Raw genomic sequence first — 26,712 nt, forward strand, 5'->3', positions numbered from 1 at the left:
AGAGAGGGAGATACAGAATCCCAAGAAGGCTCCAGGCTCCCAGCTGTCAGCACAGAGCCCAACGCGGGGCTTGATCTCATGAACTGTGAGATCATGACCTGAGCTGAAATCAAGAGTCAGACGCTTCACCTGCTGAGCCACCAGGTGCCCCTTAATACAAATTTCAACGGACATGTTATCAAAAACTAAAAATTCAGTGTATTTAGCTTTTTCAAAACTTAACCATGTTGCCCTTGTTTTTGTCAGTTGTCCACAGATCATCTAAATACTTCACAGTGCCCTTGAACCATCAGATGTAGCTGGTGGCAGAGTATGGAAGGACACAGGTGCATTTACCGAGTAGTCCTAAGACACACGGAACCTGAGCTCTCTGGAGGTTTACTCATGATTATGCCATCTCGCGTCAGTTGTGACGTGTAGAGAATATAGTCGGTAGAGGGGCCTGAACCATCTTCCACGTTGTTTTCCCCCCAGCCTTAAGGCCCTGATGAGAAAACGTCCTAATGGTAGGAAATGCAGTTTCAGATTCCAGCCCGTTAGATGCAGTCTGCTCTGTCCAAATAAACCTGTATTTATTGGCAGCGATGATGGCAATATGTTCCGAAGGCACTATTTCTGGACACCTGTCATGCAGATAGGAAGTTCTTGTCTCCATAAAGGATGATCACAAATATTGGATCCTTTTTCTGGCTGACTCTTTTGTGTTAAGACCAGACTGATCAAGAAATAATTATCGCAGACAGACTTAACATAGGTTGGCTGAGAATACTCATCGTTACTTATTAATTGAAAAGGTGGCATAACGATTACAAACCTGTGTTCATTTTGGTGAACAGAAATACTGTGTCCTGATTACCTGTGCCTCTCTTACAGGACTTACTACTTTAAACTTTATGTTAGAATTACTTAATATAACTACTTAATGCCCGTGTATTATCTTCCTTATGAGATTATAAGCTTCCGGAGATCAAGGAGGATATTTGGGTTATTATTGAAATAACGTCATGATTTGTCTGGGTCCTGAACATAGTAGGCACTCAGTAAGTGTGGTTGTTGTTGACTAAATAAATGGCTGACTGATGTGACAGAAATACCACATATAGAAATAGAAACGTAAAGTAGAAATATAAAAACATCCCCAACAAAACAGAAAAAAAAAATCAGAAACTTTTGTGCACATAAAGGAGAAAAAGTAGATAAGGAGGCACAGAAATGGAGCCTGTAGTCCCTGCAGGAGGTACTGGTCGTCTGTGGATACCGGTTAGGAACAGTCATGATGATGGTTAAAATGTGCTGGGCACTCGATGTGACGTCATGTGTTGTGTCATTGACACCCAACAGCCGTGTGGGTTGTTGCCATTATCACCTTTGTGTGCTGATGGAGCTGAGGCTTCGAGAGATGAAGTAACTTGCTCAAGGTCACATAGCTGTTACGTATGGATTCGAACTCCCGTCCAATTCCGGAATCGCTGCGCAGAAGAAACCGCAGCACACGCCTCCGGGGCTGGTGTCCGGCCCGTGTCCGTCAAGAATGTGGTTTTCCTAGGCTCGTCACCTCACGGAGTGGTTTCTCTGCCAGCAGTCTCGCGTCCTTGGCCAGGAGTCTTTCCCTGTTGAAATGAGTTCATCAGTTTGTTAACGGTCCTTCTCAAGCGTAACTTAGATGAGAAAGGAGAAGTCTCCATTCGGTGGGAGGAGAGCGGGAGCAGCTGGCCGTGGGCGTCTGGGCGCTCCCTCCCCGCGAGAACCTGAGTTTATGAGCTCCCTTCTGGGTCCCTGATGCCATCAGTCACCCTGAATTTCTCCTGAGGATAAACCAGGAGGATCAGGGTGGGTAATTAGAAATCTGCCTTGTTTCTTCCATCTGGCAGGAGCGATGTTTTCTTTTGTTATGCATGTAATTAGAATGAGGGAAGTCAGGCGAGGTCCCCTCTCCCGGTGGGTGGGGGGTTTTGGAAGGTGTGTGCCTCTTTCCTGACAGTGGGGGCTTTACCACCTGGGGGCCGCCCTTCTGTCTAGCAGCAGAGAGCCTTGTGATCGAGAACACGCTAATGAAGAAGACATCCCAAGAAGCCAGCACTGAGGCAGGCGGGCAGGTGTTCAGGAAGCTGGGGAGAGGTTCTGGAGAGGAAGGGGATAGAGATGTAGGCCAGAGCGAGGGGGTCCTCTCTGGGATTTCCGTCGCCAGCCCTCGCGGGCACGAGGAAGTCGAGCGGTCACCATGGAGGAGGGATGTCCACAGTTGCCGGGACAGAGGGAGAGACGTAGGTTAGCTGGGCTCTGCCAGTGAGGTGAGCAGGAGAGGTGGCTGAGGAGAGGCGAGGGGGTTTGTGCTGCCGGCACTGGGCTTCACCTCTTCGCTTTTCCCGATTTTACCAACCGCGGCACCCCCTCGTCTTGTGGCTCTAGGAGCAGCCACCAGCGGTAGGAAGAGAAGCAGACCTCGCCGGGCCTCGGTGTCTTCCTCCGTTAGATGTGGCTCAGTGACACCTCGCCGGGGCGTTTGTGAGACTCACAGGGCGTAATGTAGGGGGGCCCACTTTAGGCTCTAGAGTGGACAGGCTGCCTCTATCCTGTCTTCCTCCCTCTCCAGTCAGCTGTGCTGGTGAAGCAGCTGGGGGCAGGATGAAGCTGGCTGGAGTTTGGCTCTGCCCTTGCCCATCCTGTTGGAACATTCTGGATTAGCAGATTGTGAAGGAGGGGCAGAGAAGGATGGGGAGGAGGTGAGTCTGTCCATTTTCGATTTTGATTTTTTTTTTTATTTCGCTCCAGCCCCCCAAGTAAATCCCTGGGGTCATGGAGGCCCAAGGAAGCATGCCTGAAGTGAACCGAGCCCCCACTTGCTTTCCACACAAACCTCTCAACCTCTGCTGCTCTGTGGCCTGGGCCACCCCTCCCCTCCCCTCCTCTCCCCTGTCTGCAGTGGACTGGTGGGGCTGGAGGGCAGGGGTGTGCACATGAGTCCCCCACACGGGAGGGGAGAGGAGGGGCGGGCTCGGGAAGCTCCCGGCTGGGAGCTGACACAGATGAACAGACCAGAAGGCAAGGCCAATGCCTGCAGCCCACACTGTCACCCCAGAGCCAGTGACTAATAGTGGCGGGGGGGGGGGGGGGGCGGCGGGGACAGGGAAGTGGTGGGGAGCACCTGATCGGGTGCCGCTCTGGCCATCTGCCGTCCCCCTCACACAGGCTCTATTGACTGCAGTTTGGGATTTGGAAGAGGATTCTGGCTGGAGGACGAGGAGGCTTGTTGAAATGCAGTGTTTAGGACGCCACTCCTCCCCCGCTGCTCCTCTCACCAGCTTCCTGACCTCCAAAATGCTCCTTAAATATAACACTCTCGGCGCCTGCCGACTCCCCTGCCTGAGCTTGGAGCTTTGATTCCCCAACGTGTGACTGCAGCACGGCTCTGCCCCAGTTTTGCCAGCTCCTGGAGGCATGCGGCACTGCCCTGGTCCTGCGGCTCTCCTCTCCTCGGGAGGCGAGCGCAGAACCCAGAGACTCCGGATAGAAGGGGAGCCTCGGGGATCCTGTCCACTGTCTGTTTTCTGCCCCAGATGGGCTCCCGGTGACTCCCCAAGGTCACGAGGAGGCGTGAGCTTCTGGTGGTGGAAAGAGCCACTGAGGGGTGGGAGTCAGGGCAACTGAATCCTGTGGTGGGTTCGTGGACTCCACGTTTCCCTTGGCCGAGGCCTTGGGGGTCTGCAGAGTGGTAATGCTCCGAAGGAAAGACCTCCTGCCAGTCCAGTGCCTGCTTACAGATGAGGCGAGGAGCATCAGTCCTGTTCTCGTTGCCTTGGGAAAGGAGCAGTACCCACGTGGTGAGACCTTAGGGCTTGACTTGGAGACCAGGAGAAAGTCAAAGCAGCTAAAATCAAAGGTTTTTTTTTTTTTTCTTTTTTTCTAACCTGTATTCCAAACCCAGTAAAGTTTGGAAGAAACCGTTGTAGCAAGAGGTTTGGAGGGACACAGCTCAACCTTCTGTTAATCAGACCTTAGAAACACAACAGACGTTGGAATGAATATCCATGAGCCTGGGAAGGCTGGGTTTTTGAACTTAGATTTTGAAAATTCATGTTGAAAATGCAACACGAATCGTTGTCCCAGTCAGCCATTCCCCACCACCGCCCTCCTCTCATCCATTCTGTTCACAGAGATTGGAAGGAGAAGATTGGTGTCAGGTGTGTCCAGTTATGTAGTTGATCTTTATTTTTTTTTTTTAATTTTTTTTTTCAACGTTTATTTATTTTTGGGACAGAGAGAGACAGAGCATGGACGGGCGAGGGGCAGAGAGAGAGGGAGACACAGAATCGGAAACAGGCTCCAGGCTCTGAGCCATCAGCCCAGAGCCCAACGCAGGGCTCGAACTCACGGACCGTGAGATCGTGACCTGGCTGAAGTCGGACGCTCAACCGACTGCGCCACCCAGGCGCCCCATGTAGTTTATCTTTAAATTGTTTTTTGCTAAATATTGAACAGAGACAAAGATTATTTATAAAAAAAGTACATAAAAAGCATACGGAAAGAAGGAACAACAAACAGTGTACTTCTTACCTGTCCTGCTGACTCCATGTTCTTGCCCACTGACCACCTTTCAGAATGTTGAGTTTGTCACTTCCTTGGTTTTCCATTTTATGGATACACACTCTCTAGCTATACAGATAGAGAATATCTGGATACTCGTGAGTACTGATGAGGTTGAGTACCTTTTTATACATGAATGTGAAGCATCTATCTTGTTACGTGTTTGTCCTGTGACTGTATCTGCATGCAATCATACGTCATGCTTTCTTCATTTTGACTTGCTCTCCGTGTTTGACATTGTTTCCAAGATTCATGGGCTTGGTTGCACGTGACAGTAATTTATAAATTTTCTCAACGTTTTTTTTTTTTTTTTTTTTTGGGACAGAGAGAGACAGAGCATGAACAGGGGAGGGGCAGAGAGAGAGGAAGACACAGAATCGGAAACAGGCTCCAGGCTCCGAGCCATCAGCCCAGAGCCTGACGCGGGGCTCGAACTCACGGACCGTGAGATCGTGACCTGGCTGAAGTCGGACACTTAACCGACTGCGCCACCCAGGCGCCCCTAAATTTTCTGAATGTTATAGACTGTTCACACTTTAAGAAAATCCTAGTTGTGTATTCTTTCTGCTGTCGGTAGACATTTGTTTCCAGGTTTGGGGGTTTGTTTCCGCAAACCATGTTACCACACAGAGTGAGTGCCGTGTGAAGTTTCTCTCTCGAACATTTCCTAATGGGAGCTTCTTCATTTGGTAGAATGGAACCATTAGGTGTTAGGGGATGCATTTCTCGAACTCTACTATAAATACCAAATGGTTTTGCTTACGTAGTTGAACCACTATATACATGTCCATGGGGTTTTTGTTTTTTTTTTGGTTAATGTTTATTTTTGAGAGAGACAGAGAGACAGAGCATGAATAGGGGAGGGGCAGAGAGAGACAGAAGGAGACAGAATTTGAAGCAGGCTCCAGGTTCTGTCCAGGTTCTGTCTGTCAGCACGAAGCCTGATGTGGGGGTTGAGCTCACCAACTGCGAGATCATGACTTGAGCCGAAGTTGGACGCTCAACCGACTGAGCCCCCCGGGCCCCCCCTCCACCGGTTCCTTTCCAACCTTTACATTATTAGACTTTTTAACTTTTGCCAATCAGATAGGTACAAAGTTAGCATCTCATTGGCATTTTAAGCTTGCATTTTTCCTGAGTGCTAATGAGGTTGAGCACCTTTTTATATGTGTATTGATTGATCACTTCCTCTTCTGAAAGTGCTTATTCAAATCCCTTGTCTTTTTATCTAATTGTTTTTCTTTTTCCTATTTGTAGATATTTTTACTTATATTTATAAATTCTGTGAACTAAAATTCCTTTTCAGCTACATTTGTTGCAGTTATCTTCTCCCAGGAAAGCCTGGTCTTTTCTCCCTCTTTATAATCAGTTTGAGGATCAGATGTTCTTCATTTTACTATGGTGGAGTTCATCCGCCTTCTGCTTTCTGGACATTGTGTTTGTGTGTGTGTGTGTGTGTGTGTGTGTGAGAATTGTTTAGGAAGTCCTCAGGCAGCCGCCTGTGTGAGGATCAGTTGGTAATTATGATTTATCAGGGGAGATTGTTTAGCCTCTGCCAAGGTCGAAGACAGGCCTGTCTTTGAGTTCCTTAGCAGCATGTGGGAGTTTCTTGGAGGCTCACTTGTAGGGTTAGGGGAGGCCAGCAGGGCCTCCTACTTTATGAGGTGATCTCCTCTTTCCTCCTCCCATTAGTGGGCCTGTGCACTGTCTCTGCTCACTGTGTTCTGTGAGGTCCAGAAAACCAAGGCCGTTTTACGGGTGCCACAAGTGCCCTCTCTAGAAAACATATCTATAAGGCTTTCTTTAATTTTCTGAGTTTCTGCCCTCACTGAATTTATGGTTTCTAAATTTGTCTTATTGTTTCGATAGCTCATCAAGTGTTTTTTAAATTTTTTTTTTTCCCACGTTTTTATTTATTTTTGGGACAGAGAGAGACAGAGCATGAACGGGGGAGGGGCAGAGAGAGAGGGAGACACAATCGGAAGCAGGCTCCAGGCTCCGAGCCATCAGCCCAGAGCCTGACGCGGGGCTCGAACTCACGGACCGCGAGATCGTGACCTGGCTGAAGTCGGACGCTTAACCGACTGCGCCACCCAGGCGCCCCTCATCAAGTGTTTTTTAAAAAATTTCCTCTCTGTTTTTCTTTCTAAATGTTTTCTTTCATCCAGCATTTTTAGTTGTTTTTAGCAGGAAGGTCCATTAGGATAGCTAGTCTGCCATATTGCCAGAAATGGAACTCTTCGGCCTTTCCTTTTCCGTAAAAGTTCTTATCCTTCCTGAAATACAGATCTCAAGGAGCAGCCAGATTGCAGTTCAGGCGGAAGCAGGAGCATCGAAAGCACCTGCCTGACCGTTAACCTGTGTACTCACCCCCACAGTAATCTAGAATGATGTCAGTGCTGACACCTTACCGGTCAGGAAACTTGGCGAACCTACTGAACTGTCTGCCCTCTAGGAGAAGATCAAAGAGGGAAGATACATTAAATGATGAACACCTCTTCATTTTGCTTGGTCTTATTCTTTAAATATATTTCAAGGAAAGCTGGCAATCCCATGGCTCTTTAAAGCCCTATTTGGGTCATATTTTGAGATTTTCTTATGGACCACAAAAATGGAGCCAGGTTCCCGAGCTCTGTGTAGAGCCCAGGTTACAGAAACAGGAAAGAGCCAAGGGGAATTTGAGGCAGTTGATGGTCTCGCAACCAACTAGATTCTCCTTTTCATGTTCCTCCCATCACATTCATATACTGACCTATCAGCAATAGTAATAGAAAGAAGCAGCTAACTTGATTTAGCATTTTTTTTTTTTTTTTTTTTTACCTGTTGCCTGGATTCTTTTTGCCCTGGGAGCGTGTAGGCCCTTATTAGCCTGTCTCACAGATTTTCTTTCTTTCTTTCTTTCCTTTTTTTTTTTTTTTTTAATAAGCATACATCCTGATTAAGAGACTGGATTTTGGGTTTGAACATGCCCAAGTTCAAGTCTCAGGCTTGCAGCTTGTTGGTTATTTAGCATTAGGCAAATCCAGATGCTACAGTCTTAATTTTCAATAACATCATCTGAAAAATACTGATAGTCACAACTTCATAATACGGATGTGAGTGTTAAGTGAGATAATACAAGTAAAATGCTTATTAGCACGATGCCTGACATAAATAAGCTCCCCCAAAATTCTTATTAGTAGTTGCAAGGGAGGTTTCTTTTTTATTTGACGGCTTTTAAAATTTTTATTGAAAAATACAGAATTTTCACTATTTAGTAATGTGTGTCTAATGTAATACTTGGAAAGCTTTGATTCAGGTTTCATGTGTTATCTGTGATCAGGGGGGATAGGATGAGAGTATTCTCATCTACCTAGAGTATTCTAGGTGCCATTTGCCTAGAGGCTGGCATCACTGGTCCCTGGAGGCCCTTGGAGTGAATTACCTAGGTTGTAAAGGAGAACTTATGCAGCCCTACAATACCTAAGTTGAAAGAATGGCCTGGATACATAACTAAAGATGTATTCTGAGGTCTTGAGAGCGTTTCAGTGTTGTCTGGCTTGGGTCTGTGGACGGAGGAGAATTCTGTAGGCCAGGACTGCTTTGAGACTACATCTCTAAAAGCTCAGGATCCCTTAAAGGGTGTTTTTGCTGGACCATCTGGACCCTGGAGAGAGACTGCAGTGTTTTAGTTAGGTTTGAATAAGGCCACTTCAATTAAACACTTGCTAATAGTATCTAGTGTATATAAGCCATCCTAAGTCAGTGAGATGATGGACTCACACACTGTCCCTGCCCACTTAGAGTTTACCATCTAAAAAGGCAGGTAATAAGTAATTACAAGTACAGAGAGCGAGCGTTACCAGTGGGGATCTTGCGCTCTGGTTTTTCTTAAGACTGTCTATCACTTTGGGGGTCAAGTATAGACGATGTGCACACAACCCGAATGGGTGTCTGTAGATTGCTCTGAGGCAAGTTTCCGGGTAAAGGCTTAGTATGGTTCAGTTGGAGGTTGCTATTTCGTAATTAATCTCCTCTTTGTTTGTTCTCACCCATCTGCATTACTGACCCAGATAGTCCGCAATCTAGGGGAGGCCAAAAAAAAAAAAAGTCACATAGCCATGTAAGTTGCTGGGGCTGGAACACAGTGGGCCCAGGTTGGAGGATTTTAAGAGCGAATTGTATGTTCTAGTTGGAGTTGAAAATCTCAGTGCCTCCTCTCTTTGATGCTGTGTCTGGTCTGAATCATCGATAGAGCCCGGTATTGGTGATAAAATGTTGAGATCCCACACCAGGCCCTCGTGGCCACCTTAAAAGGATTCCAGGCCCCAGGTGACTGGGGGCGCTGCTGGACCACCATAAGTTGCTGCCTCACCATGCGCCCCAAAAGTGGTGGCCCTGGGGCTGGGCACTTTCCCCAGAAGGGGAAGAGAACTGTGTGTTCCGTGTGCCTTGAACTGCTTGGGATCTCATTGCTGCGCGGGCCCCGCCTTGCTGGGGAGAGGGTGAGGATTCTATTTAAGGTGGTCTTGAGCAGCTCGCCTTTGGGCCTCTAGGCACTAACCGCAGGAGGAGGGGCGGGGGGCGCTTTCAGGTCTGCTCCGCTTGGGATTCCGGATGTTTGCAGAGGGCCTGGGGTCAGCGCTCCCCGGCCCGCGCCCGCGCCCCCCCCCCCCCCCCCGCCCCGGGGTGTGGCATTTTAACACCTTGGATGGATGCTCCTGGAAGTGCCCGACTCGAGCTCTTCCTGCCCCCTCTCCTCTTCCTCCTTGGGCATCACCTTGCTCGCCCACCCTCTCCCTGACTTTCTGTCCCATCCCGGGACAAAACATGTGCTGTGTCTTTAAATGGGCGGAAGTGGCTGGCAGTGCTTTGCTTGGGTACTGCATTGATGAGGAGATTATATGGAGCTGCGGGAGCCGCCGCCTGGGGGAAGAGAGGTGCAGGTTCTGCTCGGTTCTTGCTCTCCTGCCGGGCTCTCCTTGGGTCCTTTCCCCCCCAAGGCTGCTCTGAGCCGGCAGGAGGCGAGGGTGGGCGGGTGGCCGGCCGGCCTGCCTGTTGACAGCCACTCCAGGCTTGTTTTGCAGCCTTGCCGTTGCCTGTCCCCATCAGAAGCTGGCAGTAGCAGCAAAGGCTCCGGCCGGCAGCTCCAGCCCTGGGGCTGGATTTGCAGAGGCTGCCCTTGGCCTCCGAGCCCAGCCTGCCGCGGTTCTTCTGGCTGGTGCTGCTGGCTCTCTCTCTCCCTCTCTCTGTCTTCTTTCTCTCTCTGTGTTCAAGTCACATTACATGGGCTTCTGTTCTTTGGGGACTTCGTCATCTTTTCCAATATGTCCTGGGACCTCCGGAGCTGTCACGGGGATGCTAAGGACACGGTCAGTGGATTACCGTGCCTGTACTAATGAAAGGATTCAAGCTATCCTGGTAAGTAGAGGAGAGGGGTACGGCCCCTTCCTCTTCGTCATCGTTCTTCAACCCCATGTCCCTCCTCAGCACCCGAGCATCCTCAAGAGGTCTCCTTCACACAGGCCTGTCCCCCTCCTCCCCCCCCATGGTTCTCAAGGAGTCAAGACGGGGGCCGCACACCCTACAAAGTTGGGTCACTCTCCCTGGCTCATCCTAGCTTCTACCTCACTGCAGTTATTTTCTGCCAGCATCTTCCCTGGGGGAGGGGGTTGGTGGAAGTTGGGGGGCTGTGAAGAGAATCCAAGTGCAGCTGGAAAGAGTCTCCAACTTTGAGGGACCTAATGGGTGGTGCATGCTGAGGGAACTTGGTAAAGAAGGGTCCCTTGGGTCACGCCCGGCCGGTGGTGGGGGCAGTGGCACTCTACCCAGCCTGACAGCCAGCCCCAGGGGCCTTGCTCGCCCTGCTCCATAGGGTACCCTCATCCCAGCGGGCAGGCTCTGATCTCTTCGAGGCTTCTCTCTGAGAAGTCGGGAGGAACAGGCCCCGACCTCTGGCACGCCTGGCGTCCAAAGGAGAGTGGGGTGGCCCCTCTGCCGTGCCTACCACGCACACACCTTGGGGCTTTGGAGGCACCTCTTGCAGAGCCTGATGTTGGGATATTAATTAGAGCCTCCTCTTGCTTGGGATGCGAGCTAGCTGTCTGGTAGCCGCAGAAGCAGTCAGAATATTTTTACCTTCCGTTTTAAAAATAAAACCCTCACCTCTCCCTTTCGTCCTCGGAATCGGGTGGGTGGGTGGGCGAATTGGCTTTTTTATCTGGTTGAGAAACTGGAGATTTCGCCTGGGAAACTTTGTCACGGCAGCGTTCTGGCCCTCCCCGCGGGGTAGTGTGTGCAGCATACCGGGGACCAGCTCTCTGGGCTGGGGATGGTGCCTTTCTCCTTGGCAGCGGAGGGTGGGAGGAGGGGAGTTTGGGAAAGCTTCCCGTGGGGATGCGCCCTGCCTTCCTTGCGGCTCCCGGCCGTCCACCCGCAGTCCATGGTGGGACCATGGGAAATGATCTCTGTGGTTGGGAGGGTGATTTCCAGAATCGGGGTAGGTACTGAGCAGTTTAATACGTGTCGTCCTATCCTGGTATCCTGGCTCTAGCTCACATCTGGCCTTCCAGAACCTCCTACTCTAGGTTAAAGTCTAACAGGATTAATCTAGTCCAGCCCTCCTCTAGGCAAGAGGGCTCTTTAGTGGGTCTTCAAAAGGTACTTTTCGGAAAGGAAAGGGAGGAGCTTAGTCCTTGTGAGCTTAACTCTTAAAAACTGAGGTCGTGAATAGTCAGTGACCCCCGCCTCCAGCCTGTAGTCTCTTCTCAAGATTTGGTATCACTCCCTCCTATCTGTAGCTCTTGTGCTGAAGGCCCCCCACCCCCACCCCCCTGAGGTTGAGAAAAGGATGTAGAGGTACTGCAATGCCATTCCTGCTTTCTTGGGGCCACGTTCCTTGTTCTTCAGGATTGGAAAGGCATTAGCAGAATCCGTTGTCACTGGGAATGCCAGGCCCAGTCAGCACCCAGAGCCGCCCCTTGGTCCCTCAGCAGAGCCAGGCTGGGCCTGTAACTTGGATGAGGCCTCCAAGGAGGATCCAGGTCTTGCCGGGAGAGCGGGGGTGCTGGGCTCATCTTCGGAAATCACTCCGTGTCCTTCCATGCCCCTACTGTCAGCAGCCACGGTTGGGACTGAAGGGGTGCCTGGCTGTCTCTCAGGATGAGACATCACTTTAACACAGAAATGCTTCTCTGCTCAGCCCCTGTTGGTCCCTCAGGGACATGCAGAGACGTGTGCCTTTAAAAATCTGCCTTGAGTATCTCTTGATGCATTTCAACAGGAGATCATTGTTATGCTGGGAACTGTAATTGGGGTAACCTTGTCTTTTTCAGCCAAATACCGTATTACAAGGATGGGGAAGTTTTGTCGTTTCTGTCTGCCTGGCTAGTGTTAGATCCTATGAGTCCCTCTTTCTTTCATTAGGTGCAGATCTGTTGGTCCATTTTGGTCGAGGGGCCAACGTTGTAGTTGTATTGTGAATGTGTGGGCTTGAAATGCGGCTCCCTTTGGTGGTATCCCCTGTCTGAGTTCTCCTCTGTCCACATGGAGACTTGGTAGGAGCGAGGTGACCAAATATATTGGCTGCCCTGTGCTGGGTAACGTTATCTGCGTACGGAAGAAGATGGAATTAATTGACCTCCTGGTGTTTGAGTCACTTCTAGAAACATTTCTGGAATCCTACTATGTGTTAGTGATATTAAAAAATGATGATAATGCTGATTAAAAAAAAGAATAAAAATGGCAACTAACATTTATTGAGTGCTTACGGGGGCGTCAAGGACCATATTAAGCACTTCACATATGTGAAGTCCTATAGTGCCAAAGGCAGTGTGGTTAAGATCCTCATTTTACAGAGCGAGGAAACTGAGTCACAGAGAGGGTGTACAGATAGGAATCAGGCTTTGGACTTGTGGGTAATTTTCCCTAGTGATTCACCTGTTCTTGGTTGCTTTTCTATAGATCATTTTCCTCTGCATGCAGCAATACCATATATTGGTGCTTTTTTTCCCCTGCTTTGTGGTCTCCTTGCCTTATATTTATTTTTTTAGTTAGACTTTTAAAAGTGTAAGGAAGTGAGGTGCCTGGGTGGCTCAGTCGGTTAAGCTCCCGACTTTGGCTGAGGTCATGATCTTGTGGTTCATGAGTTTGAGCCCCACATTGGACTCTGCTATCAGCACAGAGCCTGCTTCAGATCCTCTGTCTCCCTCTCTCTGCCCCTCCCTCACCAGCGCGCTCTTTCAAAAATAAACATTAAAAAAACAAGTTTCTTAAAAAAAAAAAATAGTATAAGGAAATGCATTATCTTAATTGATCCTTATTATAGCCCCACGAAGCAGCTGACATCTCCATTTGAGAACCAGGGAAACTGAGGTACAGAGTAGTAAAGAGTTTTGCCTAAATTCATGCAACTGGTTAGTGAAAAAGGTAGGGTGCACTCCTGTTACTGGACTATTATTTCAGTTTTGCGAGCAACAGCGAGCAACAGTTTTGCGAGCAATTGTATCTGCATTAGACCTACTCTCCCAGAGGGCAGAGTCAGGGTCTGTACGTCCATTATTCGTTCTTCCCTTCATTCTACAAATGTTGGCCAAGTAATTATTATTTTCACAGTCCTGTGCTTAGGCATTGTGGGGGCTAAAAAAATGTAAGGGCATTGCCTCTGACTTCTAGGGACTGGTAGCTTCACAGATAGAATAAGTTTCAGCCACCCTCTATGCACACACACCCCCACACAGACACACACTTTCTCTCTCTCCAAAACAAGTCAGTAAATGCTAAAGAACAGATACATGCAGTAGACAACAAGCACTGTAGACAGTGAGAGAAGGTTGGGATTCATTTCAGCTGGGGTGACCCGGAAGCTTCCCAGAGTAATTGGCATTTGAGTAGGGGGTTCGAAGGCTGGCCAATGTTAGGTAAGTAGAGGCTGTGCTTTGTACAGCACTAATACTGCCCCTCATGGTGTTAGGATGTTATCACAGGGGATGCTTTTGGATGATGCTGATGAAGGCACGTGGCCATGATTGACAGCGGCTGGATTGTGAGAGGGAAATCCTGCCTTTTCAGCCTCCCCCGACAGGGTCTTTAGACTCTCTCCAAAGATGACTCTGTGATTCTGCCTTCAGATAACTTGGTGCACGAGGTTAAGGGCCACGGTGGAGGAGACGGCACGTGCAAACACACGGGGCAGTGCCAAAGCAGAGTTGGGAGCACAGACAATTTGGAAGCCATGTAATGTTTTTAAAGAGGCATTCACCAGTCCTGAGCTTCTACAGAGTTTCTGTTTGTTTGTTTGTTTGTTTGTTTATTTATGTGTGTGTGTGTGTGTGTGTGTGTGTGTGTGTGTGTGTGTGAGAAATATGTAAAGATATTCCTAAATCCTGTAGGGTCCCAACACCAAGAAGCTCTCCAGTGTGGTGGAGTGCCCCATGTACAGATTGTTTTGGCCCCCAGAGGACTTGGCAGACTGCAGTGACATCTGTCTTCATTCGCTGTCCTTGTGTTCCCGGTCCTCACATCTGTTGGGGTTGGTGGGTGCGGTCTTCACAGAGCCTGGAGGCTCTGCCAGACCTTCAGGAAAGCCCATGTGCTGCAAGAATGTGGTTCTGGGAAAATAGAGGAACGAGAGTACAGTTCTCGACACGTTGCAGGGGAAGCATTTCTGTGGCCAGGCCGTGGTCCTCACATAGAGAAGTTTTGAGCTCCTGTTTGTGTTTGAGCAGGTGAGTGAGCTTTCACCCCGTTTCTTGAGGAATGTGAGCGCTGTGTGAGGGACCCTGCTCACTTAGGGCCTCCCCAGGTAGCGGGGACCGAACTTCATTTTCGATTTCCTCCGTGTTTCATGGAGATTTGTGATCATCCGTATTTCATTAGATACCAAAGATCAGCCGTCCAGTATGCTTTTTTTCCTTCGGACCTGCAAACAAGTGTTTGCAAGTGTTTTTCCTTCGGACCTGCAAACACTGTTCCTTCTTCAGCCCTGCTGTAGACCCGTGAAAGGAGAAATGGGTGACGGTGCCTGGGAGGATTTAACTTAGACATAAAGAAAAAGTTTGGAATTTATTTCTCTGGGAAGGGTCCAGACCAGGTTATACTTTTCTCATTTGAGGTTCTTTCTGTGAGAAATTTTCTCTCGAGGAGGAGGAAGGCCTGTGTGTGACCTCCTTCAGAGCCAGGCTTCCCAAGGCATTCAGATGCTTACCGGGAGGTGAGCTGCAGTGAAGGTTGGGGTCGCTCAGTAGCTTGAGATTCTGGAGAGCCGACTGGACTCTGAAGAACCCAAACCTTGTAACCACCTCCGCGCCTGCTGTGTGGCCTTGGTAGGTGACTTCTGTTTGCCTTGGGTGGTAGTTGTTTTGAAAGCAGGGTTAAATGACAGTGCTGGGCGGATTAGTCTGTCTGTCAGCTTCCTTTTCACTCCTGGTTTAGAAAAAGGCCACAGTTCTTACAGAGCAGTCGCTCGTAATGTGGACTCTGGTGTGCTTCCCTAGCCAGCAGGAAACACTAAAAAAACAAACCCCTTCGTTTGAAAATATTAAATGCTCATTTACAAACATCCCCTAGCAGGCACACCCTCTAGCTAACAGTGCAAGATTTACTTTATTATTTGGTGGGAGGGAATTGGGGATTTCCCCACGGCCTGTCACATCCAGGGCAGGGAGTGCCGGTCACCTAAGCATTTAAATCCCATGAGTGATCAGGACAGCTGTGATCTGACTCTACAGATTTTTTTTTTTTTTTTCAAAGGGTAGGCCGTTCCCACCTCTTACCCAGGTTTCTACGTTGGGAACTGCACCTGGCTTGAAATGAGCGGCAGGCCGCATGATTTATTGTTCTTCTTGCCACCATTATCATTAGTCTAAGGAGAAAGAAATGTACCGTATTAGGATGGGAGATGGTTGGCAGGGATGGTGTCAAAGCAAATCAGATTGGAAGGGCAGCAGTCCCCCCTTATCCGTGGTTTTGCTTCGTGAGGTGTTAGCTACCGTGGCCAGCTGTGGTCTGGAAGCAGGTGACCCTCCTGTCGTGTCCTCAGAGGGTCAGTAGAAGCCCAACACAGTTCCATGACACCCCCCTGTTCCCCTCACATCTTCCTCTTACGTAGGCATTTTATCATCTCACATCATCACAACAAGGGTGAGTATAGAAGAATAGGGCATTTTGTGTGTGTGTGTATGAGAGAGACCGCATTCACAGAACTTTTATTACAGTATATTATAATCGTTCTATTATTATTTGTTGTTAATCTCTTACTGTGCCTAATTTGTAAATTAAACTTAATCACAGGTGTGTACCTGTAGGAAAAAGGGTCGTCTGTTTAGGGTTCGGTACCGCCTGTGATTTCAGGGGTCCACTGGGGGTCTTGGAGTGGATCCCCCCCGCGGATAGGGGGCACTTGGGCTTCTTTGTTCTGGTTAGAGACCCTTTCTCCTGGCCATTCGGAGACTTTTTGTCATTGAATTTCATCTTTGGAAGAGATGGTTTGGGGCTTCTCGTAATAGAACGCTTCTGATCCCTTGTCCCAGAAGGCCGGACGTTTGTTTCCTAAATGAGCTAAGGTGAAAGACTGGGTAAAGTAGATAACTGCTAGATGTCGTTATGTGTCCTTACCCTTAACGCCGTTCTTTGGTTCCTATTTGCACAAAGATGTTGAGTTAAACTGGGTAGGCTAGGTTCTGCTCTGACAGCAACCACTGTCCTCCTCCGCCCCCTCCAACTCAGTAGCTTGACTCATCATAAGCTAACTCTTGAGCGCTGCAAGCCCCTCTGAGGCTCTGGAAAAGACCCCAGGGAGGCTGTCCTCTGTGAGGCATACGGTGGCTCGGTGATCTAGGCCTTGGAGTCTCCTGGTGCCCCCTCCGCAGTCACTGCAGAGGTCAGGGGGCAGGAGAGCCTGACTCTTCGGTGCTTCTCCTCGGAAGCGAGCACGCTGCCCTTGCCCTTCAGCATGGTCCATGGTCATCCGTGGCCTGACCGCAGGAAGGCCGGGAAACAGTAGGCTTCTGAAGGGCAGGAGGGGAGGAGAACCAGGAGTCTTGCTGGGCACCAGTCATGGCCACATAGCTGCTTTTATGGAAGTGCATCCATGGGCCCACCCCCCCTCCTGAAAACCCGATGATGGCTTTCTTATTGCCTGTGGGATAAAGGCCTTGATTTGAAATGTCATGGAAGGACTTGTGTAACTTTAGACCAGGGGTCAGCCCCCAACAGCCAGGGCTCAAGTTCAACTTGCTGCCTGTTTTCGTGCAGCTAAGTATGTTTTGGGGGTTTGTTTGTTTTTACATTTTTTAAATGGTTGAAAAAAATCAAGAGAAGAGTGGTATTTCATGACATGTGAAAATTATATGAAATTAAGATATTAATGTCCATAAATAAAGTTTTATTTGTACCCAGCCACACTCGTTGGCGTATGACATTGTCTGTGGCTGCTTTCGTGGTACAGTGTCAGAACTGAGCAGTTACGACAGACACCTATGGCCCACAAAGCTAGACTATTTAGGGGCGCCTGGGTGGCGCAGTCGGTTAAGCGTCCGACTTCAGCCAGGTCACGATCTCGCGGTCCGTGAGTTCGAGCCCCGCGTCAGGCTCTGGGCTGATGGCTCAGAGCCTGGAGCCTGTTTCCCATTCTGTGTCTCCCTCTCTCTCTGCCCCTCCCCCGTTCATGCTCTGTCTCTCTCTGTCCCAAAAATAAATAAACGTTGAAAAAAATATTAAAAAAAAAAAAAAGCTAGACTATTTATTGTCTAGCCCTTTACACAAAGTTTGCTGCCCCCTAGTTTAGACGGATAAAGATGCCTCTCAAATGCAGCAAGGTGGTATGTTTTCACTGGATACTTTAGTAGAGCTAGCGGTCTTATTCGAAACACTGTAACAGTGTTCAAAAAACCGTAACGGTGACCGTGATAAGGATATTAATAGTAAGGATAAGGATAATAGTAAGGATAAGGATATTAATAGTAATAGCTAATACTTCTACAGTAACTTACTGTATCACACGTATCTTAAATGTTTTCTATATATTAGCCCAGAGCTGTTTTTTTGAGCTATATGTTATTATGGTGTAGGTTTTACAAATCAGTAAACCGAAGCACAGAGAGGTTAGGTCATCAGCTCAAGGTCACACAGCCCCTAAAGTGTTCAAGCTGGCAGTCTGACTTAAGATCGTGCTCTTAACCACCACAGTTATAAAGCAGTTGGAACACGGGCTTTGCCTGTGAGGAGAGAGAAGACTGATACTCTTGAAAAGTTAGAAGAATTTGGCAAGGTAATCTATGAAGGTGTTTAATGAAGACGAATTACAACTAGAAAGGTATGCAAGAATGGAGAGGGAGAGAGCAGTAATGGGCAAAGTAAATGGAGAAGGGCTGAACAGGAGGTAGAATGAGTGCCTGATATGTATGTATGTATGTATTTATTTTTATTATTTTTTAGAGAGACCTTGAGTCAGGGAGAGGGGTAGAGGGAGAGGCAGAGAGAGTAGATCCCAAGCAGGCTTCATGCTCAATGCGGAGGCTGACGTAGGGCTTGATCCCACAACCCTGGGATCGTGACCCTAGCCGAAATCAAGAGTCAGTCCGATGCTCAACCGACTGAGCCACCCAGCCCTCCTAAGGGTTGAGCCTTGAACGACGAGGACGCCCGAAATTTCAAGAGAAAGAACTAGACAGGGAAGAAGCAAGAGCCAGACCACAGAAACCACAGTGAGGGCCTGGTGGCAGGGAGCAAGAGCTGCGTGGCCTGATCAGAATGCAGGGGTGTGTGGGGACACGGGGGTAGATACTCAAAGGGTAAGACAGGTTCCACCTGCAGATAGGATCGTCTCACAGGTGAGGCAGAGACGTGCGGGCTTGCTGTACTCAGCCGGGAGAAGCCCTCGGGTTCAGGATGACCACAGAGGGTGGAGATGTATTTCCAAACTTGGTGGGCAAGATGTTCTGGGGCCTGGAGCGTAAGTGGGTGGTTTGAGAGCAGGCAAGAAGAATAGTGTTGCAAATTAAAAACAATGCTTCTGTGAGCTTTTCTTTATTTGTCTCTTTCCTTTTTTAATTTATTTTATTTTAGAGAGAGCGCATGAGTGGGGGAGAGAGGAGAGGGAGACAGAGAATCTTAAGCAGACGCCACCCTCAGTGAGGAGCTGGACGCAGGGCTTGATCCCACAACCCTGGGATCATGACCTCAGCTGAAGTTTAGTCCGAAGCTCAACTGACTGAGCCGCCCCGGTGCACCTCTTTCTTCCTTCCTTCCTCTCTTTCTCTTTCTTTGTCTCTCTCTCTTTGTCTCTCTCTCTCTTCTCCCCCTCCTTCCCTTTCCATCTTCCTTTCTCCCTTCCTCCCCTTCTCTCTCCCTCTCTCTCTCTATCCCCCCCTTCTCTCTTTGTTATCTCATGTAACCCTCACACAACTCGACAGGGAAGGTGGTATTTATCCCTTTTTTACAGGTCAGGAAACTGTGTCTCAAAAGAGGTTTAAGTAACAGGGCCAGGACCCCATGGTTATTGGCAGAACTGGGATAAAACTGAAATTGTCTGTCTGTAAAGCCTGTGCTCTTAACCTCTACACTTAAGTACTTGACTTAGTGGGAAAAGTGTTTATTGGTAGAAACTTGGAGCTTTATTTAATTTATTTATTTTTAAATGTCTATTTATTTTGAGAGAGCGCATGGGGGAGGGCCAGAGAGAGCAAGGAGAGAGAATCTTCAAGCCAGTTCCTTACTGTTCGTGCAGAGCCTGAAGTGGGGTTCGATCTGGCGATCCATGAGATCATGAGCTGAGCTGAAATCAAGAGTCAGACACTTAGCTGACTGAGCCACCCAGGTGCCCCCAAAGTTTAGAGCTTTCAACTTAACAACTTAGGAAGGGTTTGGCGCGGAGGTGGGGTGGTCTTTCTGGGGAGTGGTGTCGTTTGTATCAGGCGATCATATAGTAGAACAGTTTTTCAGAGTGTTCACCTCTGTGCTGAACCATGACCCTTGTCATTGCTGATCTGGTGGCTTCACTTTGGGGCTGGGTCAGGGTTTATTTGAAAAAAAAAATTGCTTTTGTTTTTAAATTTTTTTTAATGTTTTATTTATTTTTGAGACAGAGAGAGACAGAGCATGAACGGGGGAGAGTCAGAGAGAGAGGGAGACACAGAATCTGAAGCAGGCTCCAGGCTCTGAGCTGTCAGCCCAGAGCCCGACACAGGGCTTGAACTCACGGAGCGCGAGATCATGACCTGAGCCGAAGTCGGACGCTTAACCGACTGAGCCACCCAGGCGCCCCTGTTTTTTGTTTTTAATTTGTAGAACGTATCATGCATCCAAAAGAAAGTATATAATGTGTAGCTGTTCAACTTAAAGGAGAAAAATTAAACGTTGTTCATCATCCAGTTAAGCATTATAACAATGCCTAAATATTCGAAAGCCATTCAGTTTGTTTGTTTGTTGTATAAGATTTGTGAAAATATTCAAAGGCTGGAAGGATAAGGCCCAGAAAATGCAGGTCTTGGGGACTGAGCACTGACTGCGTACCTGCACACCTGCACCTGGGCCAAGTACTCTTGCCCCCCCCTCCCCCCCCCGGGGGTATGTTACGGGTATGTTACACTTCTCAGGCAGTGCCTCTTTGTTCTGACGGACTCTGGTCTCGAGTGGCTGCCCCTAGCACAGGGCTCCCTCCCTTTAGCTCTGTGGGGGACCCTAAGGGACAGGCGTAGGTGGTTCTGTTCCTTTCTGGTTGGGTGATTCTGGGCAAGTTACCTACTCTGTCAAGCCTTGATTTTTCTCATCTATAAAATGGGGCTAATCCCACCTGGCCTTGGAGGGCTTTGGGAAGATAATTCCTGAGCATGTACTCAGGGGGAGGCCTGGCCCATTGTAACCTTATAAAGGTTAAGCTGCTGTTAAAATTTTCATGGTCTTACGTTTGACATTGTGCAAAAAGAGAGCATGGTCATAACCTGGCTCTCCACATACTTAACATCCACAGTTGTCTCTCACGCCCTGGATGGATACAGAGAACTCTGATCATGATCTTTCCTGGAACAGCCAGGAAAGTTTTACTTTCAGTCAGTTTTACTCCTTCTTGGAAGTTAACAGCCTCCCAAATCATGTATTTTAGTCTCGCTGCTGGAACTCTTCTGTCTGCTGCCCCCTCCGGGTATGGTCACTTGGTCACTTAACTGGAGGCTAGCATACGTTCTGCCGCTCACTGAGCGTGTGACCTTCTTCGTCAAGGCACCAGCGCCCACATCTCTAAGATGATAGCTGAGATTAGAACAGCAGATTTTCTCTCTTCTGGATGCCCATGGACTTCAGGCTAAGGTTCTCTGGAGTACAGGACCCTTTAATAGTCTCAAGTTCCCACTGGATTCTTGCCGTCCTCTTCTTTTTTTTTTTTTTTTTCCCAACATTTATTTATTTTTGCGACAGAGAGAGACAGAGCATGAACGGGGGAGGGGCAGAGAGAGAGGGAGACACAGAATCGGAAACAGGCTCCAGGCTCCGAGCCATCAGCCCAGAGCCCGACGCGGGGCTCGAACCCACGGACCGCGAGATCGTGACCTGGCTGAAGTCGGACGCCTAACCGACTGCGCCACCCAGGCGCCCCTTGCCGTCCTCTTCTTAATCATTTATTCGTTTGTTTACTTGAACATTTCTGGAGTGCCCACTGGGCTCGTGGTAGAAACACAAAGACCAGGAGCAACCAGTCCTTGCCTTGGGGCGGAGGGGTGGGGGGCTTGACTAAAGTAGTGGGGAGCCAGACCTGGACTCCCAGTGCTGCATATTGTAGGAAAATTCCACAGAGGGACTCAGATCCCTCTCCTGCTGGAGTGCAAATAGATTTATCTTCCAGTTAAGATCTTTTTTTGGACCCATTCTCCTGAGACTGGGAGCCTCACTGTTTCATAATAGCTTCCCTGCAGCGACCTCAACTCTTTATGCCTTACTGAATGGTCGGAGTTTGTATCCGGTGGCATTATGACATGCAAAACGCCTTTGTTTCCCAGAGGCTCAACTCCACAAGCCCCAGGATGCAAATTTTGGGAGCTGTCACCACTGGGCTTTTGGAGGTGATCTGCTGTGCATGTGATGATTATTATTTTTTAGCCGTCTTTTGAGTCTAAAGCATACTCTTATTTATGGAGTTTCTGTTGACCCTTGCTTGTTCAAATGACTTTTTTTTTTTTTTAAGTTTATTTATCTTGAGAGAGACAGAGCGCAAGCAGGGGAGAGGCAGAGAGAGGGGGAGAATCCCAAGCAGATTCTGTGCTGTCAGCATAGAGCCCCATGTCGGGCCCAAACTCATGAGACTGTGAGATAATGGCCTGAGCCGAAATCAGGAGTCGGACGCTTAACCGACTGAGGCACCCAGGCGCCCCTCACACGGCTTTTTTTTTTTTTTAAATCTCTGATTCCGTGAACCAAGCGTTTCTACTTCATGCTCTTGTCTTCTTTGATACAAACAAGTGGAGTAAATCTGTACTCCTGGGAGGCGCATTGGTAAGAGGAGCTAACCGCTGCCATTCACCTCTTGAGCCGTCTTTATATGAGCCATTACGTTTATGGAAGCCGTGATGGTACTCCTTTTTACAAAACTCTGGACCTAGAGCAGTACTCTGCTCTGTTAAATGCTGACACTATTGTGTGTGCAGCTGTACAATTGGTTTTTCTTGTTTACTGCCGTCCTAACCTTCTTTCTCTGTGCACCTTCCCCCGAGTATATTTCCAAGCCTAAGTTAGGACCACTTTTGAGATGATCCCTCCTGCTAAACGGAATTGGTAATTGTCACCAGTCACAAAAGACGTCTCTCACCACCACTGCCAGGAGGAGGGCTGTGAACTCCAGGCCCTCACCTCTCTCTCTCTGCTTCCTCGCTGCCTGCAGGGGCCAAGCCCCTGGCTGCGCAGAAAGCATATTTATGATAATCTCCCAGCCAGCCTTCTCTTCACATCCTCTTGCCCTAATCATTCACGTTGGAAGCTTCAGAGCTATTTTTTCCTTTGTTCTTCCTCATTCTCCACATAGTTAGTTCTCTTTGCAGCCTCTCTGGTTTGTCCTCTGTCCTTTCCCATGACTTACTGTCACTGTCCTAATTCATAACCAATCTTCCATGCCTTGCTTGGCCTTTTGCTGTAGCTACCTGGCTTATCGCTTTTTCTTCTTCTTCTTTTTTAAAAAGCTTTCTTGAGATATAATACACATACCACACAACTCATTTAAAGTGTACAATTCAGTGGATTTTAGTATATCCACGATATGTGCAACAAGACGACAGGTAATTTGAGGACATTTTCATCACCTCGGAAAGAAACCCCGTCCGTACATTTTAGCAGGTAACCCCCCCCCCCCCCATCCCAACCCTCACAACCTGGCAACTACTAATCTATTTCCTGTCTCTGTAGAGTCCCCCGTTCTGGACTTTTCATGAATAGAATCATGAACTGGCTTCTTTCACTTAGTATAATGTTTTCAAGATTCAAAAGTCATAGCATGTATCAGCACTTCTTCCCCCTTTTATGGCTGAATAACCTCATCTCTTCCTGGAACTCTTGGGGTCCATTAATGATTCAGCTATCATACAGGTCAGATTTCCAACCCCTAAAACTGAACTTGGCCCCTAGGAACCTATAAAATACAGCGGACACTGGGGCATGGCACTTAAGGCCTTCCCCATTCTGGCTCCATGGTGACTGTCCAGCCTCGTTGTCACTCCACACTTCCACGGGGCTCTACTGTCCCCACCATCCCGACACTCCTTTCCTTAGCGAGGGGCGTGTCGCCCACGTACTGTGTCCTATCACTGCAGTCTTGGGTTATGTTACCCCTTTGCTTATGGTTCTCCGGTCTTTGGCTGTAGAAATCCCATTTCTCTTTCAGACTTGTCTTCATTCTCACCTTGAAGAAGTCCACCCCAGGTTTATCTCATCTCCAGTTAGGAATTAATTCGTCCTTTCCCATTCTCTGTGCACTTCCGTTGGATCCCCATCATTTCAGTCTTGGATTAAAGCGTCATTCTCTCTTTCATAACATATTAAATCTTTTCCGAAACGAGTCATTCCAAATTTTGGTTTATCTTCTGGTGCTCTCTACAAGGCTCTGCACATAGTTGGTGCCCAGAACAGATTTGTTGGATAATTGATGGCCCTCTTGGATTTGTATAGTCCTTCCTGCTTTTCAGAGTTCTCTTACATATTTTCTCTCTTCCAAAAATCAGAAGTAAAGAGCTTTTTTCCAGAAAAAGATTATCAGTAGTTTTAACTTGTTTGAATATTTATGGTTTTTTGCATCACCGATTGCCTCTGCGTATTCTAATGTTGGTAGAAACATTAGAAAATAGAAAGTCAAAAAGAACTCCATCATAATACCACCCCTCAGTGATAATCACTGTTAATATTTCGGTTTTTATCCTTTGAGCTATTTTTTCTATGTATACTATACATAGATAAACATAGGTGAAACTTATAATTTGTTCTATACACTGTTCTGGAATCCTTTAATTAACAGCATCTGATCTCTCTATAATAGTAAGTATTGATTTACATAATTACGTTTAAGGGGCAGTATTGCAAATATGCAAGTACTTGTCTATTCTCCTCCTATTTGACACTTAGGTTATCTCTTATTCCTCAAGATTAAAAATAATGTCATACTAACATTCTTCAGGTAAATACCTTAGAAGCCAGATTTCTAGGTCAACAGCTTTTTTTTTTTTTTTTTTTCCGTTTTTATTTTTAAGTAATCTCTACACTCAATGTGGAGCTTAAGTCACAACCCTGAGATCAAGACTCGCATGTTCTACCCACTGCGCCAGCCGGGGCACCCCTAGGTCAGCAGCTTTAATACAGAGTGCCAAGTTGCCCTTCGGAAAGGTCGTTCCAATTTATACACCCGCCAGCAAGTTATGAGTGTTTGTTCCTTCCCCTTGTCCTTGCGTGCCTCGGCATTACCATTCTTTTTAGTCTTTGCCAATCTGATAATCTACAAGTGATATCTTAGAGTTGCATTCATTTATGCAGCAAAGGCAGTCCTAGGAGGAAAATACTGATGAATATGGATGCCAAAATTCTCAATTCTCAATTGATCCTTGGTGACATGCTTTTAATTTCCTTATTACCCATGTATATTTCTCCTGTGAAATACCTTTTTGTTCTCTGCCCACCTCCCTGTTGAGGTGTTTGCCTTTTTCATCTCTCAGGACTCGACTGGAATAAGGATATTCACCCTTAGGTCATACATGTAATAAGTATTTTCCCTGGGCGGTGTGTCTTAACTTCAGGCTGTTTTCGGCACATAGAAGTGTATTTGTTTGTGATCCAGTTAATTAATCACTCTTGTCCTCTATGGTTTCTGTGTTTGGCATTATTCACAGAAAGTTCCTCCCAAACCAGTACCATATACACACTCACTTTTGCTTTCTTTGAGTCCTTCTGGGATTTGATCTTTTAAAGTTTAATGCATCGGTTCATTTTGACATATAATTGCATCTACTTTTATAAAACCCGGGTGGGGCGCCTGGGTGGCGCAGTCGGTTAAGCGTCCGACTTCAGCCAGGTCACGATCTCACGGTCCGTGAGTTCGAGCCCCGCGTCAGGCTCTGGGCTGATGGCTCAGAGCCTGGAGCCTGTTTCGGATTCTGTGTCTCCCTCTCTCTCTGCCCCTCCCCCATTTATGCTCTGTCTCTCTCTGTCCCAAAAATAAATAAACGTTGAAAAAAAAATTAAAAAACAAACAAACAAACAAAAAAACCCGGGTGATTAAATTACACAGCACAGGCCTAGAGGGGACTGTGATAGGTCCCGTCCATTTTCCTGGCATCAGAGCACCAGGTAGATGAGCACTTCTTTTCCAGAGTACGACAGTCTATCCTTTTCCAGCAGGTGCCCACATTTACCATAATTCCTTCTGAAATCACCTCTGTTGTTGTGTGCCAGTTACATGTTAATAATAGTCTGGCCTGAGGATTAAATGATTTTGCACATGAGATGAACGACAATCTATGGGATACTGCTTGGCACGTGAATATTCCACGTGTGTTTTATTGAATGCACGAATGACCGAATGAATGAAGGAAGGAATGGTGGTGTGAACAGTGGTAACAGGTCACTGACGATACCGTGAGATAGCAGGAGCTGTTCCATTGAAGCAGAGCCTTGGCCAAAGCAACAGTCTCAGGAGAGCACTGGCCAATTACATGTGGAAGAAGGAAAAGTTATCGTGTGGGTTTTGAGCAGGTGGCATTATAAGGGTTAGGACCCGTAGGCTGACATACACCATGCATTAGGTACATAAGCAACAGTGAAGCACACTGGAGAATTCCAGGAGATGCTGTAGAGATATGGGGGAGTTCACCAGGGAAGTCGCCCTGGGGAAGGTGCATTGAGAGCAGAGCCTTTTTTTTTTTTTTTTAACATTTATTTATTTTTGAGACAGAGACAGAGCATGAACGGGGGAGGGCAGAGAGAGAGGGAGACACAGAATCGGAAGCAGGCTTCAGGCTCTGAGCCATCAGCCCAGAGCCTGACGCGGGGCTCGAACTCACGGACCGCGAGATCGTGACCTGAGCTGAAGTCGGACGCTCAACCGACTGAGCCACCCAGGCGCCCCTAGAGAGCAGAGCTTTTGAAGGAATGTTGGGGCCGCATAGGAGGGATTCGTGGAGTGAGGTCATTTTATGCAGATAGAATGATGTAAGCAAGCAGTATTTTTTTTTTTTAATTTGAAGTAGTGATTTTTTTTTTTTTTTGTTTTTTTTCCCACCTCCTTTGCTTTTGATCTGTTTCCTCATTTCTCAGCTTTTTTTATGCTCCCTGCTTTTAGTGCCAGTTAGAAATTGTCATGACAAACATTGTTCGTACAGTTGAGGAAAGTTATTCTTGAAGTGCTTGGGCTCTGGGGTAGAAAGACTCCAGGGAGTGGGGACGGAACGCAAGGAACAGGAGGGTGGCCCTATGAGAGGACGTACCGTATCAGCCTTTTTCCAGCTCCACTCAAGACGGAGGTGAAGTTGGCCTTTTCTAAGGTTTACTCACCATACAGTAGACATTCCCCTGAATGAGTGAAAATAGGCATAGCACTGAGATGCATAGCCATTCAGGAAGATGGACAGACGTGAAGGACCCCGGCCCGCCGCAGCCTGGGAAGCTGGGTGGGCGGTGGACGTTTTCGCG

The 26,712-nt window shown here is 47.8% G+C and overlaps 1 protein-coding gene across 16 annotated transcripts in view; it reads left to right on the forward strand.

Annotated features, from left to right (window-relative positions):
* Positions 1 to 26,712, forward strand: part of GRAMD1B (GRAM domain containing 1B) — a 246,331-nt gene that overhangs the window by 138,701 nt on the left and 80,918 nt on the right. Inside the window, exon 1 of one of the 16 annotated variants that reach the window (XM_040483359.1) lies at positions 4,159 to 4,181. The exons of 14 other annotated variants lie outside the window; for them this stretch is intronic. Coding sequence is in view for 1 of the 2 variants with exons in the window: in XM_040483362.1 (XP_040339296.1) it covers positions 9,962 to 9,984 (23 nt within the window). In the remaining variant the exon portion in view is untranslated. Of the gene's footprint in view, positions 1 to 4,158; positions 4,182 to 9,458; positions 9,985 to 26,712 lie in introns of those variants that run through there. One more of the 16 variants, XM_040483362.1, reaches the window with a different exon arrangement.

The sequence above is a fragment of the Herpailurus yagouaroundi genome, unplaced genomic scaffold (genome assembly GCF_014898765.1).
Source record: "Herpailurus yagouaroundi ecotype Mexico unplaced genomic scaffold, PumYag 161, whole genome shotgun sequence".
In the NCBI taxonomy this organism is placed as follows: domain Eukaryota; kingdom Metazoa; phylum Chordata; class Mammalia; order Carnivora; family Felidae; genus Herpailurus; species Herpailurus yagouaroundi.